This window comes from Elaeis guineensis, chromosome 3 (genome assembly GCF_000442705.2).
Source record: "Elaeis guineensis isolate ETL-2024a chromosome 3, EG11, whole genome shotgun sequence".
Lineage (NCBI taxonomy): Eukaryota > Viridiplantae > Streptophyta > Magnoliopsida > Arecales > Arecaceae > Elaeis > Elaeis guineensis.
Window position 1 is genome coordinate 72,226,188 of NC_025995.2, and position 18,943 is coordinate 72,245,130.

The 18,943-nt window shown below is 37.0% G+C and overlaps 1 protein-coding gene across 1 annotated transcript; it reads right to left on the minus strand.

Moving 5' to 3' along the window:
- Window positions 1–779: 779 nt before the first annotated feature.
- On the minus strand, window positions 780–13,582 carry LOC105033724 (uncharacterized). Its single transcript, XM_010908627.4, has 2 exons — window positions 12,936–13,582; window positions 780–1,212 (listed from the first exon to the last, which is right to left on the minus strand). The coding sequence occupies exons 1-2, from the start codon at window positions 13,314–13,316 to the stop codon at window positions 1,057–1,059; spliced, it is 537 nt and encodes a 178-aa protein (XP_010906929.1). The 5' UTR covers window positions 13,317–13,582; the 3' UTR covers window positions 780–1,056.
- Window positions 13,583–18,943: the final 5,361 nt, after the last annotated feature.

The following is an 18,943-nucleotide window of genomic DNA, read 5'->3' on the forward strand; positions in this document are numbered from 1 at the left end:
TTTTTTAAATTATAATTATTTTAAAATATTTACATGATAAACTTCTCATCCAATTTAATCTTATCCAACCAAATCCACACCATCTATCTTATCCAACCAAATCCACATCATCTATCTTATCCAACCAGATCTGATCTAAGATGGACACGGAATGAGTGTGGATATAAAATTTTAATTATGAAGCAAGTATAAATATTGACTGATTTAAGCATATCCAATCCATTGCCACTCCCAGGTCCAATAAGCCTTTCCCAAAAGAAAATATGATCCACTAGATATAAAAATCCAGCATCCCAGTAGCACTACTACAAACAAATATTTAAACATAGCTTAGGTGTAACAAAATAACCAAATTCTGTTAAATACCTTGGCTTGCTAAAGATTTTTAGCTCATTAAATATATACATAAATCAATCTAGAATTAACTCAAGCCCACCCAAGCACCGAGCTTAGGCTCTCAATTGCAAAACTAGAGCTCAAACAAAATTCATGAACTCATTACCAACCAGTTGATGGCTTGGTTGGATCAGCAAAACATTAAACCATTCGTATGATGCAAATAAAATGTGGGAGAAACCCATTTTCTTCTTAACACATGAATAAAAACATTTGTATCTGATAGAAGTCCTCCACACCCTAAATTTTCGAGTAATAAAGGGATGTCTTCATTGTGAAAAATGTGCGTAATCATATTTACAGTTTTTTAATTGCATGCTATAGACCCAGCAGACAACGTTGGCCAAATACAAAGTTAAGATGCAGGACTAACAAGCTCCATCATGCTAGAACACATCAAAATCTGCATATTTATCCTATCAGTGGCAAAAACGTTCAGCACGTCCGTTATCACAGGAAAACCACCTCAACGGTGCTTAGTATATTGACCAAGACAAAAAACAGCCAATTGTTTCATGTCCTTGTTGCATTACAATTATACATGTTTTTCACATCATTACTACACGTTCAGCAGCAATGCACAGGTCTGCTAACAAACTTAACAGTATTCCAAGCATCTATATTTACTTAGAACCACACGTTTGAGTCTTGATGTCCCCATCAATGCCTTAATGGCTCAACAGCTGTCCTGAAGAGAAGAATGTAGACTTTATCGATGGAGAAATACAAGAAACCTCCCAAAGAATGCGTGACATATGAACCAAAACTTGTACCCACAATGCAGTGCCAAGCTGGCCCATATGATGAATCAAATTCCTGCAAAAGAAAAGAAACTGCCATTCAGCAATCCAAAGAGAAGAAATAGCGGGAGGAAGCATTTCATTGGTTGTGAAAATAATAACAAAGATGCTGAAGGACCATCAGATGTGCAAAAAAAGCAGTATTTTTTATCGACATGACCATGCTAACAAGTCATGGCCTAATCTACAATGAAGTATTACATAAAATATTTTTACGGGCCAAATTCTAAACTATATAACCAATTTTTTTTAGTGGAATCAAAAAACAGAATCCTTGTTAACCTACTCAAATGTCATCTAATATCCTGTTCAGACACAGGAGACCACAAAATATTTGGTTTTACAACTAACATACTATAGCAGGGGTTCAAATACTGATATCTCACATTGATGAGTTTGTTGATCATGGCTATTGTAACTTTCACACACTGAAAATGATTAGAGGTTCTAACTATTCACATACAAACATAAAATATGCTCTAGAATAAAGATTTTTCAGGAGACTTAAGTTGAAGAAGTACATGATAAATACCTCCAAAGCCTAACACAGCCAGAGCAACTTACTCCAGATATCAAGTATGGAAAGGTCTCCATAGACTCCCCAACCCCACACCCCCTCCACCCCCCCTCCTCTTGAATAAGATTTAATCTGCCATGGCAAGATCTCCTAGTAGTTTACCAAAATTGATAAGCCTAGCATTCCCAGCCCACCAAACAAACCAAGTGGTTGCCTTGTCCCAACCGGTTAATGCAAAAGTTCCATTAATAAAGGATAATGGAACCTCAAAATGTTTGATATCTTTTCAAAGTGATACCGAATTTTTGGGATCTGCTTGAGTGGCTGAATATGTTGTCCATCAAATGAATCCCTTAAGCATCAAAGTTGGGATGTCGAGAAGGGAAGTTTGAGATAGTTGTAATTGGGAAAGACTCTAGATGGCAAACCTAGGGATACCAAGTTCCCTGTGAAAGGTGAGTTCAAATTCCACACGCACCCACTTTTTTTTTTGAGAATGGTGTGATCCATAGTTTCCCAGCGAGGACGTCTCTATCTTCACCATTAACATCTCCTTGACCTACCTTAAATAAAGAAAATTTGGTCGATAAGATGTGGGGGCATCCAAAAAAGCCCATGAAGTATGCATATTACCTGAGGTTTGTTGTACCAAGTCATTCTACCTGGTTCTGAGCATACCATACTGTATTGGTTAGTTACCAATATGGTATGGAGGCTCGATTCCACAAGTGATACAGTATGGCTATATTGTACCGACACATGGCACAGCTGTTGTCTCACTTCCAGCATCGTACCATGTGTTGGTACAGAGGCGTGCCTTACCAACCTGTACCATACTAGCAAGCCACCAATATGGCAGCTGGTAGCAATATATCAAACCTCAAAATTCCCTTCGATATCTTTACTGGAATTGAAATAGACAATTTCTAGTTGCAGACTTATGAAGCAAGAGGAATTAAATTGGATCAAACAGAAGAATAACCAATGGGATTCCATCAATTTCCATTTAGATATGCCTCATTCCCTCTTTTCATCTTTAAGCCCTGAAGCCGGAAAAAAAAAAAAAGGCCCCTTGGCCCATACGGCAGGAGCCAAAACGCTTTAACACATTCCTCTATCAGAAATAATTTAAGAAATATGAAAATACATGACCTATTTTAGCAGGACACTCCATCCAGCTCTTAGAATCCATGTCAATTGACAAATATGTAGCCAAATCAGAGTGCCAAATACTTGGATATCTATCAGTTATCTAACTACAATTATTTAAAACTTGTAGAGAGCTAGAGTCCCCCAATGGTGAGTTTCGTCCCCCGCAATAGTGTTAAAAGTGAGGTTTTATCTTCTCAAGATTGTCCAAAAAGTATTAAAATAACTTTGCAAAATGTCATGTTTTCAAAATCATTTAGCTAATTAAGAAAATTTGAATGAGAAATATGCATATTGGGAGACCTTAACAAATGACATCTATGAGTTTTCTTTTATATAATATTTAACTACATATTTTTAACTTCAATTACTTTGTTTTGCATATCCTCCCAGTCCAACTCCCTTTTTCCATGCCAAGTCAAGTGCTTGCACATGCATCCCAATCCAATTGACATGTCAATATCCATCCAAGATTGCATATGACCTCTAGTAGAGGAGGAATACCAACTGCTAATGGTAAGCCCCAACTAGTATTATCAACTTATCATTAAAGATTGTAAAACTTCATTCCCATAAAAATTCAAGGAATCAATACTTTTAGTGGTTCTGAATCGGAAACTTGGAATACTTGTAATATCTTTATTAATTATCATACATACATACATATAATGTAAACTTCTTGCATATTCTATGCATCCAATTTGGTCCCCAACGACAATATGTCAATATACATCTGTTTTACCATTGTATAAAATACATTAATCCCTGGAGGCACCTTGTGTGTAATTGCCACTTGTCAGTCATAAAATAACTCAAGGATATTAAATTATTAATCCTTTAAAACAACTTACATGATACATTCATATACATATTAAGAATAAACTTTTCATTAAAATGCTTTCCCTACTTCCTCATGATTAATAGCTTTCTCTAATCCCGGTCAGATGTCATGCGACTAGAACTCATCATTCTTTACCCCATTTTGTTGCTCTTAGTCTATCATAGAGAAAAAAATGGGGGAAAAAATCATATTGCCTAAGGAAAACTTATAGGCCTAAAGGAATTAAAATTGCTTAGGCTTTGTTATACACGTCATGATCAAATATATGTATTATAGCTTGACATTGCATCTTACATAGCTTTTGTGGAACTTGTTAATCTGCTTAAAACAACTGAATGAAAAGATGTCCACTAAATTCCATTATATTCAACTTATCTATATTTACGCACAAATACAAGTGCATACATGCAAGAATGATAATTTTAGGGCAAAAAGCTTGCAATGGCGTACCATCTATGAATTATTATATTAAGTTATCAAATCAGGTGACACTTGAGTTCCTGTTGACATCTCTCGTGAATTGTCAATTACCGAAGCTAAACTGAAGCAAAAAAAAAGGTGGCTTATCTCACTAGTTTGCTAGGTTAGATATGCTTGTTGTACATTTCCAACATGTCAGTGAATAATTTCTTGGCCTACTCATTGCAAGAGAAATAGTGGTTTCATATTATAACCAAAATGAATCATTTCATTGAAAGTTATTTTAGATTAGAATATGATTCCTTGTCAATTGAGAGCAAAATGGTTTCTACAAGTTTTGGTATGTACAGTCCCATTTTTAGTGAACTAGGCCCACCTTATCAAAAATGCACACTATCAGATGATGTGGAATCTTCACCTTCTTTTTTTTTTTTGGGTTTGTGGGGGAGTATACTATGAATTTATAGGTTCTGCTAGAAAATAGAGCACAATAACTTCCTATTTTATTATATGGAAAAAGGTTGTCCAATTGCACAAGGCTCCTACGGCGCCTGGAGAGGGTTAGATGTGCACAACCTCACCCTTGCATGCAAAGAAGCTATTTCCATGTTTCAAATTTGTGGCACCCAAGTCACGGAAGAAACCTTACCATTGCGCCAAGGCCAACCCTCATCCTATTTTATTATATATAATCCAATAATTCACAAAAACATGCATACTTTGTATGATCTTCTTGTGTTGTTAGTCTCCACATAGTTGCCTGAATTGAACTTATTGAGTTTCTTGGTAGATGCACGCTATATATTGTCATTATTGTTGTGTGCACATTTGCAGTAACCGTACATGTTTGGCTTTATGCCCTTAGATTTTTCACTCCAACTTCAATCCTCGGGTATCATTGTACAAGCCAAACTTGCAGTTATAGAACCATAAGAAAAGAATCAGATACAAAATGAAAAACCATTTTAAAATGGCAAGAATCCACCAACATAGTCATCAAATGTTTTAAGAAAATATGATGAAATTTAAGAGTTACTTTTATGCTCTAAGAATGTGATGCATGCCTTAATTATTCAACACCTTTTTGGCATTTTCATGATAGAAAGATACTTCTTTCGTCAACCAAACATTGTCTATCATGTACTGTGCTAATATTCATTGAGGCTCTTCAGATTAGGATGTAACATTTGGTAGTATGAATGCACTAGTACTAAAATCATAACAAATATAAATACACCAAATGGTATGCAGAAATATGCTAGGAAAAATCTATGGTTATCTTAATTTATTTTCTTATGCATATTAACACAACACAAGCAAGGAGGAGAACAGCATCGTCTCAAAAATGAGCTCAGGGGTATAGGAAGAATATCTTCTGAAGCTCACGGGCCAACCAGCTAGCTGTTCCTTTGGGTTTACAAAAGAATGCCACAACCTCTTCACAAGAGACACACAAAAAAGGGGAAAGAGCAATATTTATTAATGAAAAAGCAAAAGTGTCTACTATAGTACTTAAGCCTCTTTTATAGACTTTGAGATGTCTGACATCTACTCAACTTTGGAAAAGGAAAGTCCTGGTCTTCTAAAGCTTGACTGGAGATTTTGATTCTTGGGATTTCCACCCAACTTCAAATACAACTATCACAACAATTGAAACAAAGAGGTATAAAAAAACAAAAATAAAAAGAATAGGCTCACTACAAACAAAGTACTAGATGGCAAATTTGCTAACTTTTCAAAAGTTTGCTAAGCAATTAGGCAAACTATGAGTCTACCAGTCAACCGCTTATTGGATCCTGAATGACTTTTGCCAATCCCACTTCTGCTTAGATTCCCCTGCAAACTTGTTCGACATCACATATTTAAAATCACTGAAGCGCACTTTTGACTCATCAAAATATATTTAACATTTAAAATCAAGTTAGATATACATAAAATCATTGATGTGCAAGACCCAAACACAAACTCTAAAACAACTCCAATCAAACACAATTTGTATCGTATCCACCAGTATTATGGAAAAATAAAACCTATGAAATCTTATTCACACAATAAGGAGTCCCATACCAAACTGCTAATATAGCTTATTTCATCTTCTAGGAGGCCACCTGCTTCCATTGTGGCTAAGTTGATAAAAGGGACCTTTTGCAGAAGCATCGGGTTAGCAATATGCGAAAGAAAGGCATTAGGTTAGTAACATGGGAGATATCAATCATTTGAAAGATTAGGGTAACTTGGTAGTGCAGCAACTTTAGAATTTAATAAGGTAAATTCCTACATATTCTAAGGTTTGATATATACAAGAATGATTACAGAAAGATTGTTAAGGTAGATAAGCATAGGTTGTGAGGGAAAACATACATTGTGAGGGAAAACAAATTGTTTCTAGTACCGGGTGGATATTGTTGTAGAGGATGAAAGCTTGCGGGCTACATAGAATGTAATGTACGAAGTTGGGAATGGCAAAAATGGTCAAGACCTTTTAAAATTATGAATGGATAGAAAGACTTCCACATGGGTGTTCAGGGTTTATAATTTTCTATATTGATTCCAATTCATGAAGTAGTAGTGAAATAGCACTATAAGGTGTGTGAAAGGGTATGTAAAGCTCGTCCATGAAGGATATTTTTGCAAGGTGGAAGCCTTCAGGAGGCATAAAATATAAAATACATAGTTGGAATGGCAACTGTTAGATACTTCTAAGATTATGAAGGGAAAGCAAGACTGTCGAAGATTCTTTGGTACTGGTTCATACTCATGAGATTATAGTGAGTATTGTCTGATGGATGAAGGGGCATGCAAAGCCCTATTTTTGTACAAGGCAAATTATGGTGAACAAAAGTTTGACATCCATGGCATATTTGTGTCATTCTTACATCACACAAGGTTGACAACAATATTAGAGAATAGAGATCATAGATATTGGGGCAGGGAGAGAGATGTCTTTTCACAACAAGATTCTATTACAACCATCTCACCAAATTGGGAACCAGATATTGTTAGAATAAGACGCAATCAAACACAACAATGCCACATGTTGCACAACCTTTTAATATCTTCTCTTTTTTTTCTTTTTTTTCTTTTTTTATGGAGGCTTCTATAGGGAACTCTTTCTTGGAAGAATATAAAGTGAGAGGAACTCGACCGTCTATAATGTGGATGATGAAATCACACATCATGTATTTCAGCATTATGGTCTTAGATGAAACAGACTGGACGAGCTCTTTGACAATGGGCATATTATAATATCATTGCCACGGATGTTAAGAGGCAATACTAGATGGCCTAGAATAAATAACAAAAAAGAAAACAAGAAAGCCTAGAATTGAGACATGAAAAAACTTACCTTTCCAAATTCTCAAGGATGTTGTCCAGGCACCTTCTTGGAACAATGTCAGTATGCGCAGAACATGGGTCAGTTTGGTGAATCAATACTCAAGACACCCCCTCTATGGCATCCAGCTGGTATACACCAGCTTGGATGGGTACGACATACCATTGGTAGAGCGTTATCTCTAATTCTTTGATAGGCAGAAGCACCCCTTTTAGAACACCTGAACCAGATTCTCCTAATCTGTGAAGTACCAGATCCTTAAATCCAGGTCTTAAGTATTCTCACTGGACAAGATGCTCCAAATTTAAAATTTCATCTTTTCTTTCAATTGCATTTTCTACTATCAAATTGCCAATGTGATTTTCCTCTTCTACAGGTTGTGATGACATATGTGTTCATGTTAATTTGTCCAAGCTGCAGCCATTAGCTATTTTCTCTTTGACATCATATAATTTTGATCTTTTCTCTGCAAACAAGGACTTCAAGATCCACACAGTTTGGATCTTGCACTCTCCCTGTAGTAAAGGGTATCCAGTTCCTGCTGGATTGGAGATCAAATGCTTCAAACATTTCTGAACTACAAAAAACATTAGAGCTTCATTCTTTGTCCTCTTCTTGACGACTTAAAAATCCATTTTGGTCTCTCTGCAATTTTCCTGGTTAACAATGCCAGCAAGATGTTCTCTGAGACGGTGAATTTTCTCCATCCTGGAAAGGTCAATAAACCACAAATGGTTTGCTCAATTAGGAGATAATAGGAGGAACTCTACTCCTTGAGATAACAGGATTCTTCTCCTTTCTAATAAGCTTTTACTTGTTCCCAATGAGTAGGGATTTTTCCCCTTTGGTGTTCCCTCCAGCAACTACTTGAACCAATATCTTCTGAACAATAAAGGAGCTTGTCTATTTCTCAAGGTGACTCTGCATGCAAAGGTACATAACCCTAGGTTTGATATGCAAGCATCTTGGTGCCATGGACCACTAATTACGATGTTCTTGGTTGCAATCTTCCTCTAAGCTTCTATGCGTCTCTTAAAAGTTGTATTTATCTTACATTGGTTAAAACCTTCAAATCATCGGTAACTCAACCCATTTTAACCATCAAATACTCCATTCTCCATTGTTGATATCCTCTACAACTTCTGTATGCATTTCTTCCATTTTCTTTAAACTGAAGTGTCAAGCCTGTTGTAAATATCTAGGCTACCAATAATTTTACATAACCCTTAACCAAAAGCAAGAATAAAACCTTTCTCCTGATTTTCTTAAATCAACCTCCAGATCTCACTTCAATTTCACTTTCCAATCCAACTTTTATTATTAAAGTACCTGTCACCTTAAGTCCTATCACAACCTTGCAATCATTGTTACCTTCTCCCAGTATGTTTTTTGATATTGTAGTTTCATATCCTCAATCATCCATGTCTACAAATTTCAAAACCACATTAGTCTGCATAACAGCAGGACAAGTAATATATGCATTGGCACCATTCATTCATTCAAGCAACTTCTGTTATTGACAAGTCAAAAGGATAAGAACAAACATTGTGAACTATCAAGATATAATAAGTAACTGATCAATAAGTATTAACATCTCCTAACCCCTCATCATTAACATCACATACTAGATTGACTGAAAATGACTACTTACTGCCTCAATGGAACTTCAATCCATTTGGCAGTTGGCCAACATGATCCAGAAGGGGATAATGCGAATTGCAAATTCAATTAAAAGCAAGATCAGATTGAGTAAATAAGAGATATCAATAGAGAAGTCGATAGGCCACAATATGCCTATCATTCTCTCATTATTTCCTGGCTGACTCTGGTCTGGGCCACAGTAGCCAGAATATGCTTTCATTGTCTCATTATTGCCTCCAACATCATGCCCTCTCTCTCTTCCTCCACAAAACAACTGCATAAAAACCTTTTCTTGGGTTCACCAGATATGCTGGAAATGTTTCCTTCTTGTCTCTTCATGGGAGGAGGAAGAGATGGCATGTGAACAATGGCAGTGAGAATGATTAGATAAGAACAGCAGCAACACATTGAAGAAGAAGGAAATTGGGTTTGCATTCCAATCAGCACCAGGTGTCATGGCCACTTAATCCCTACCATCAGCAATTATGACAACATGCACCTAGTGCAAAAGAAAAGCTATATACTTTAAACAGTCATTCAGCATTATTAGCTTGCCTCCAGCATTCTCTCCGTTTAAGACCTAAGTCCCAATTCAGCAGGTTCTAACAATATGAGTTTTTCAGATGAAATCAAAGATTTCGAAGTGTCAATTGGTATTTGCTAGTAGGTAATGTGTCCTCCAAAAACATAGAAGACATGATGTTTAGATGTGTAAATCACTTCAATAACATTTTGGGTAATCACGGTGGACTAGCATTCAGTCCTCTCATTAAGGTGGACTCCATAGGCCTACTTTTGTGTTCTTTCTCACTTAATTTGTTTTCTGTTACCTTTCTCATTTGTCAGAAATTCTTTCTTTAGGCTCAGATCCAAAATCAGACAAAATTTGAACCATTTATTGGATGAGAAGGCCTTGATGGACATTTCAAGGCAGGGCTTTCTTTCATATTCCTGGCTTGAATAACTGGAGATAGTAATGCTTGAAAAGATTTCTGTCATGTGCGTTTGTAAAGAAGCCATTGCGCAAATTTAATGGGAAAAGGCTTGGAGAAGGAGGACATACCACGGCAGGGCTCTCTTTCAGGTTCCTGGCCTGAATAATTTGAGACAGTGATGTTTGAAAAGATTTTTTTTTGTCATTTTTCTTTATAAGAAAGATTTAACTCAGCCTTTAAATTTGATGGGAAAGGCATGAAGGAGGAGGAGGAATTCGTAGCTAAGCTAGTTTCCAGTAACAAGTAAGATGGAAGAAATGATAGAGGTGGACATAATTTTGTAAAAAGCATGCATATTATAAAATGGATCCCACAACATTGAAGTAAGAATTTAAAGACATGCGAGACAAATAGTATGAAGGATGGAGTGTGGAATGAGAATGTCAAAGGAACTATAGGAGTTAGACCACGGAGAACCAATTAGACGGCATAGGCATGTATTATGGAGTCCAGGACAAATGGGTGATGTGAAGTACTATGATCTTTAGTCAAGGATTTTGGAAAACGCAGAGAAGATCTATGGTGAATGGGCATGAGTTTTGAAAAAGGATTTGGAGAAATTTGCAATAACCTCATAGACAGTCCCAAGTAGGAATAATTGGTAAGAAGGATTCACGCCTAAAATAACCGCGATAAGAGTTGATGGTTATGGTTATGGTTAATTTAGCTAACCATGGCATGATCTTTACAAATTAAAGTATGAAAACCATCTTTTGATAAGATATATCAAATCACAAAAATGGTCCTGAAACTCCTTTAGAGATCTAGTTCATCATTCAGCATTTCTAGGAATCCAAGACCAGCTACACAGCAATGGGTTGAATATGACTGAGGATCATTCCCCTTGGTGATTCGGGAATGTGCAAAGAAAAGAAAGATAAATCACTGAACACAGAAAAATTGAAGAAAGGAAGAAGATTAGATATCTAACTTCCTTTTACGGGACTCACATGCTTTTAAAGCAATAAAGTAGTGCTTCACAGTCACCTGGCACGGCATCAAAATGCCTAGGTCTCTTACAGCATCCAAGATCTCAACCTCCATGAATAACAGATGCCAAAATTATCTTGCACCAAACAATATTCAAAAATAGAAACATACAAATGAACCAAAATACAGTGACTACCGTTAATTTTCTTAGTCACAAAATGCGAACTGTGCAATATAGATTAATAAAAAAGTAAAAACGACATGACATTCCACATGAAGTTCATACTGCCTTAAACTATAAGTTAAAGTGCCTTAACTTGCAGTAAGTGTCTAGATAGGCAGCAGAACATCAGCAAGATGTGACGTTCTTTGCATGCCATGGAATGCCGTACCACCCCATACCATTTGGTACGGGGCGTACCATACCATATCTCCTGGTATGGTATATGGCTCTGTTAAAAAAAAGTCACTTGGCCATGAGTTCCAATAAGGATCCATCATTTTATTCAAATAAATTATGACGAAAACAAATTTCAGAAGCAGTAATTGAATAACAAGTTCAATTAGCAACAAAAAACTCCATTTATGAAGGATCAAGATAATAAAAGCGTGAAACAACAGCAGCCCAGAAAAGATACAGAAAAAAAAATATAAGGAAAAATTTCCAACCAGACCAGCAAACCAAATGAGAGTATCCTATCAAACTCCATCATCCATATCAGCCAGGTAGCTAGAAACAAGCACACTTAACCCAAAAGTGAAAAGATTTTGAAATTTAGAAGCCCCTAAAAGGATCATCTTCAAAATGACATGGTGCAAAGAAAGTATGTCAATGGTATTATTGCAAGCGGAACAATAGCAAGATTTTCTAGAACAACAAAGTCTTGCAAATATAACCCTTCAGTACAAGATCTAGTAGTGTTCCATCTCCTGGACATCATGGAAGCTAAGGAACTTTTGGTTTTCCTGCTACCATATCCGATGAGACTCCTCCTGCTTAAACCAAGATTGGCTAAATAGCATAGACCAGAGAAGAGAGGAGAGCAAGAACCAAGAAGGTTGTCAATCCCACAATCCCAAGATGAACCGACACAATATGTGATTCCTTGTGCCCTGAAAAATGGGGATTGGAGGATCAGCTATCAAGAGTCTCCCCAGTCTCTTCTACTTCTCCGTCCCAAGATGTCACACAGACATGGTAACCAGATATCTATACAGCCAAAACGACTCTTCCACAAAAAAGGAAAGATCGGAGGCATGAATCAACTCAACAAAAAGGAAACCACTAGAAAATTTCCTGTCTTGAATTTATTGCTTTCCTTATAACTTTTTTTCTTTGGAGGTAATAAAATCCACAAAGCTGATGACCTCCACGACAGAGTCAATTAGTCTAGATAAGGAACTGGGCTATGTATTCTCACAGCAGGTTACATCAAACCTTAACTAAAAGGAAAAAAACTTAACAAAATATTATTTATGAAGAATTTTAAGAGGATACCACCCATGTCAAAATTTGCAGATCTGAAATATTACCGCTGTATCAAATATAGTGATTGGTATATTTCTTATATCGCTGTATAAAATATCAGCAATCCAAATACGTACCAGTTATAGCTAGCAATTAAATTTCCGACTCCAGCACAAATTAATCACTACCATAAACAAACTACCAGTCCCCACCAAAATCCACTTCTTATCAACGCACTCTATTAGACCCATATTTTCAAGCATTAATTGAGATACCAAACACTAATTATAACTAATAACTACATCAAAAACATATATTTATCTAACACTCGCCGTCCCAACAGACGATTAGGGTTCGGGGAGCGGAGGTGAAAGCTACCACGCAAATTCCTGGGGAACAACAAATCTGAAAAAAGGAAAGCAGGAACAGGAGGAGAAAGCGTACCTTCTTGAGGGAAAGCGCGAGCCGCTTGCTGTCGAGCTTGGGCATGGCGGCGAGCGTCTCGCGGGCACACCGGAACGCCAGCTTCTGGAGCTCCGGCGGCATGTCCGCCGCCCTCACACGCACGTTATGCTGCTGCTCCTGTGGATCATCCTCCCCGCCATCGACAACCTCATCTCCCTCCTCCTTCTTCTTCTTCTTCTGCTGCCGCTGATGATGGTGGTGAAGCTTCTCCATATCAGGCTTCGCCAGCTCCTGATGGTGCTGCTTCTCCGGCTCGCCGTCGGGCTGGAGCTTGGTGCGCTGGATGAGGGAGCTGAGGTAGCGGCTCCGGCGCTCGAGCTCCTCCGAGGCGCCCTCCATCGTCTTCTTCTCCTCTCTCATCGCCGCCACCGCCAGCGGCGACGGAGCTTCCGTCGGAGTCGTAGGCGGCGACGACGCGGATCGAAAGATCGAAGGCGGAAGGGGATGGGTGGCTCCTTTTTCGTCTCTCTCGCGTCGGCGTGGTACAAGTTCTTCTATGGCGTTTGGCGTATTTGCTAGGGTCTGCCTCGGCCCCCCTCTCTCACTTGCCGTTTTCTTCGCGTCCGAGAGGGTGTTCAACCTTGGACTGACTTGGTCGAAGAGGAGGGAGATGGAGACATGGGACCGAAAAATACCACACCAAATGCCGCTTTTTCCTTTTTATCTTATTATCGTACTGAGTTTGTATTTTGAAATGCCGGAGATCCGGATAGATTCACCGCCCGGGCCACCAACTTTCAGTAACGCTGTTAACCTGTTGATAACATTCCCAACGGCTTTGTCGTTCAAGGTGAGGACGGTGATAACGGAGTGTACGGCTGCAGACTTTTGATGCTATTAGCGGGATTTTTTTTAAATAATATTTTTTAATATTTTATTTGAAAAATAAGGCCAATCCAAACTTATTACAGAAACTACCGTACCTGAACCTACGATTTCACGGCCTAATGTCCTAACCCGCCCGCCATGTGTCCCAGCAAACGCCACATGTGCCATCATATCTGAAATCGGTGGTAAAGTCACATTTCCTGACTTCACCAACCCCCCCCCCCCCCCCCCCGCCCCCCGGCACAATCCCCCCTTATTCGCCATTTCACCGACAGTCCTCGCGCCTCTTTCTCCTCCGATCACCAGCACCCAATCCATCGATCCCCCTTGTTCCCCATTTCTTCGATATTTCCCCCCACATTAGAACCCACCTTCTCATCCAATCACCTAAATCTGGCCCTCTTTTTTGGTCGGTCGATGTCTCTTTATCGGATCACCCCCCATCCGATCCTATCCCGATAGGATCCCCCATCTCCAGCCCCACACTGGTCGGATCCCCCACCTTCGACCCACCGCGATCAAATCCCCCACCTCCGACCCCATCATGGTTGGATCACTCCCTTCGGCCTACTCCGATCATTTCTTCTGGGATCATTGCCATCCACCCCCATCTGGCCCACTCTCCATATCTTGGACCGGCATTGTATATTCTCTATAGTAAATCTTCTCTAATTTTTAAAATTTTATAATTTATTTATAAAAAATTGATGGTCAAGAGATACCAAAAAAAAATCACATCCAGATTGTAATTGATATTAGGCAATGTAATGTTAAAGCATAATAGTTAATTATAGTTGATCATAATTGACTAATTAATTTTTAGTCTATAAATGTATCAATCAGTTTATTATAAGTGGTCAAGAAGTAATAAATTTTTTGATATAAATAGTAATTGACTAATTAAGAAGATATTATGTGATTAGATTGTTCCAATTAGCTTGACGGGCAAATCTTGTCGGACCATATTATTATAAAATGAGTATATGGTCTATTGGGCTGATCAAAGAGTTCTTGAAGGTATCATGATATCCATCAATATTCTCATAGACATCTATATAGCATAAGTAGTCCAATGGGCGAGGTACGCAATATAGGATTTGGTCTATTGATTGATTATGCATGATAAGTTTTATTATATGCATATTGATCTTATTTTAGTTTTATAGTAGTGAATTTATTTAATGTATGCTTGCAAATTTTATTCTAAATATGCTGAACTTACTCGTTTTATTATATAGATAGTGAAAGATGGGAGAAATTGTCACGACTCTATGTTACATCAATGGTTCAACGATTAAAGGACCATATGAAATAGAGTACACTTACCAACCACAAAAGGCTATTAGGATGAAATATGTAATAAAATTTAAAGAGTTGGAGGATAAGTTATATAAAATCTTCTATATAGATAAAACTAAAAATAAAAATAATAATAACATATAGATATCCTACTATTATGTAGCCAACAGTATTGAAGTATGAATCTGTTCTGATTACTGCCGATGAAGATATAAGATTATCTTTGCAACTATAAATTCGCATCCTTGTTTATCTGGTGTCAAGTTGTATGTTGATGTGCAACCCATTGGAGGCACTGGATCTAGTCTGATTCAAAGGATTATGAAGTAGCTGATTGGGATGTACGAATGACAACTTAGAAAAGCGAACAGATTGATAATGTCTATATAATGGATACTGATGAGGTAGATCCTATTGTTAGACAAGCTTCATTGTACATAATTGTCGACAATACAGGTCATATAGATAATCGGCTATTTAAGAAAGATAATGTGCCAAGTAAAGATGACATGGACCATGATGTTCTAGAACCCAGTATGTCACATTATGTAGACTACCAACTTGTTGTTGTTGCCCAGAGATAGCAACCCAAGCGGAGGGGGGAGGGATGAATTGGGTTCTTTAAAAAAATTTTAGTCAAATTGAACCTTAAGGCAAGTATGTAATTCAAAATAAACTAACTTGAGTGCTTGTGGTGAATATGCAATAAAAGCAGCAACAGAATCAAGATATATAAATAACTATGCAAGATTTAAACTATGCTAAGCTAAAATTCAAAGCATGCAAGATAAGTAAAGTAATAGAATAAGAAAAAGTATAATATAAATATAAAGAATTTTATAGTGATTCGGTGCAACCTGCACCTACGTCCACTTCTCGAGCTTTTATTGAGATTTTGACTATAATCCTCTCTTGATTATAGTATGTTTATTTTTTGGGCTTACAAATAAATCCAATTGATTTTAACTCAGGTTAACCAATCAAAACTTTTATACCATTAGTTTTTCAGACTCACGAACAATCAAGTTGATTTTTCGAGATCACCAACCAAAATCTTTACAACGTCCAATTATGGGCTTGGACCGACCTATCCTCAAGTTTATTTTCTCCAAAAAACCTTGTAAAGAAAACAAAATAACAAGAAGATAGAATTTCAGTACAAATAAAAATACAAAAGTAAACTCTTTAAACTTAGAGAAATTGCTGATAGTTTGCTTGATTGAAGCTTGAATTTCTCTTGTTTGTGTTGGAAAATATGTCCCAAAAGCCAATCATCAAGCTGTTGATGGTTGAGCAACCAAGTATTGTAATTGATTTGTCAATAAATAAAATATATTTTTGATATTTTCATCATAAGCTTTCATCTTCTAATGAAGTCCATTGTTATGATGAAGTCCTTAGGACTATTTAAGTTCGATAAAGAGAAAATTTATCGATTAGTCCTTGAAACTGTTCACGACCAAATGATAGGCTGTTAATAAGGACGACAGCTTCTATTGAGCATAGGTCGCTGTAGGCCATATAGGTTGGTTGTCCTCTTAACTAAGGAGTGTGGAGACACTAGTATGGCATACAGATGAGATATAAGGGTACATCATCATTGAACGTAACCAACTCCAGAATATTTTGCTGTCAAGAATGACTCTGATGGGATATAGGTATAAGTGTCCTTTAGACCTGAGATCACCTCAGTGACTTACAAGCAACTCACTGTGCTTTGATACTATACTAACTGAATTTCTAATTCAGTGACAGAAGGCTTCTGGACATAGTCAAGTACATACGAAGTCAGAGTGTGATCGAGATGGGATTGACCACTCCAAGAGTTGGAGAAGAATGAGTCACTGTATTTCAATTTAGCAAAACCTTGGCCAGGATAATCCATCAGATGGATTTGATATTTTGAAATACAATGTGGACAACCTGATCAGAGTTGACAGTTGAACTCTGAGGTATCCTATGATCATTTTGGTCAAGGAGATGAATTATATAGAAACTATATCCATATGGGTTCTAAGGATGTTGTTTTACACATTCGACCTATCTGATCGTCGGGTACCATTGCTAGATGGTCAATTCGATTGGTATAAAAATTTATTTCTGTACTACCAACTTAGGTTCAAACCTATGAGGTACGCACATTAGAGTTCATGATCCGATCGGATGGTTGATCAACGATTAAGAATCATTTTAGGGTTAAACGATCAATACGATTGACATTTAACCTAGTGCAAGTATTGCAGGAGGATCGATTAGCAATTCGATTGCTAATTGGATTAATTTGATTAAGCCAATGGGCTGAGATTAAGTCTAATTGAATATAATTTAATTATATTTGGTTTGGGCTTGATTGGATCAAGTTCAATTGGTTTATTGGATAAGCCAAGTGCAAGGAAAAAACTAATCCTAGTTCAATTAGGATTTGGATCAACCTAATTTCTAATTTGATTAGAAAATTAAATCAGATTTAAATCTAATTTATTTGATTAAATTAGATTTTTAATTGGATTAAGACCTATTTTAATTGGGTTGATCTAATTTTGGTTTGATTTGGTTTGAAAAATCAAATTAAAATAATCATAAAATAGAATCCTAGTAAGATTAAGATTCCACCTTGCGCCACATAAGACCCCCATGTTCTCTCTCTTATTCCACGCCAATCCCCTCTTATTTTGTGTGACAAAATCCCTCTCTCAGGTCTTTCCTATTTCCAAAAGGTTTTCTTTCTTCTTTCATACATGGAAATGGTTGTGGATCAAATTAAAGTAGGAATAAGTTTGGATTTCAAATTCTATGAGATAGAGTTTTAGAAATCCAAAACTCTTTCCTTTTTGCATCGAATTTACTCAGATTTTTTTTGAGATTTTTATGACTTTTAGGGCACACATTGTGCATCCTTTGCTAGTGGTCTATACATGAAAATAAGGAGGAGGCACCCAAGAGTTGGGCGCCTCTTATCTTGCCATGTTTGGATAAGCCTTGACTAGGTATTTGACCTAGACAAGGACTCTATCATATCTCTCTCTATAAAATGAGTTTCTTTATGAAATTTTTATAGAACATAGATATTTGAGATACCTTTGGGGTATCCAAAAATCAAAGAGAAAGACCTTTGGGTCATGGAGATATAATAGACACAAGACAGGGTGTCTAGGAGAGAAAAAGAAGAAGAGGGTCTTCTTCTAGGGTTGTTAGTTTCATCTCTTTCCTTCCTCCATCTTGAGTTTTCTGAGAGCATCTCAGATTTAAAACTCTCCTCCTACTTCTCATCTTTGGAAGAGCCCAAATCAAGAAGAAGGAGGCACCTGATCAACCATTGAAGAAGGATTAGTGCAGTACTAGCATCTGTGCTGATTTCCTGAAGCAGGACTTTTGGTCAAGATTCGTGGGCTCGTGTGGATGACTCTTAGAGACCGAACGCATGTGCGGTTTGCAACATCATCCTCAAGCTCGGATCAGCAAGGTTAGAACGTCTAACTTGCAAGGTAATAGATCTGATCTATTATTTAATACATACATTAGATGTAGTATAGAAACATGTTGATATGATCAACATGTAGTTCATGCTCTATATATTTTAATTTTTGATTTAATTCTATGTAATAATCATGTAATAGAATCTTAAATCTAGGAATTCTCTAGTTTTAGAAAATAAATTTTGATTTATTTTTATTTTTCGCTGTCTGATCTTGAAAAAGTTTCAAGATCTAATCCTGAAACCCTAGATCTGGTTCCAACAGTTTGAAGCTTCAGAAGATGTAGAAGAAGTTGGAGAAGAGTTTTCTAGAAAGCATACTCACAATTCTGTACTTAATTCTTCTCTTTTCTTTCTTTTAAGAATATTCAATGGTCCTCATATA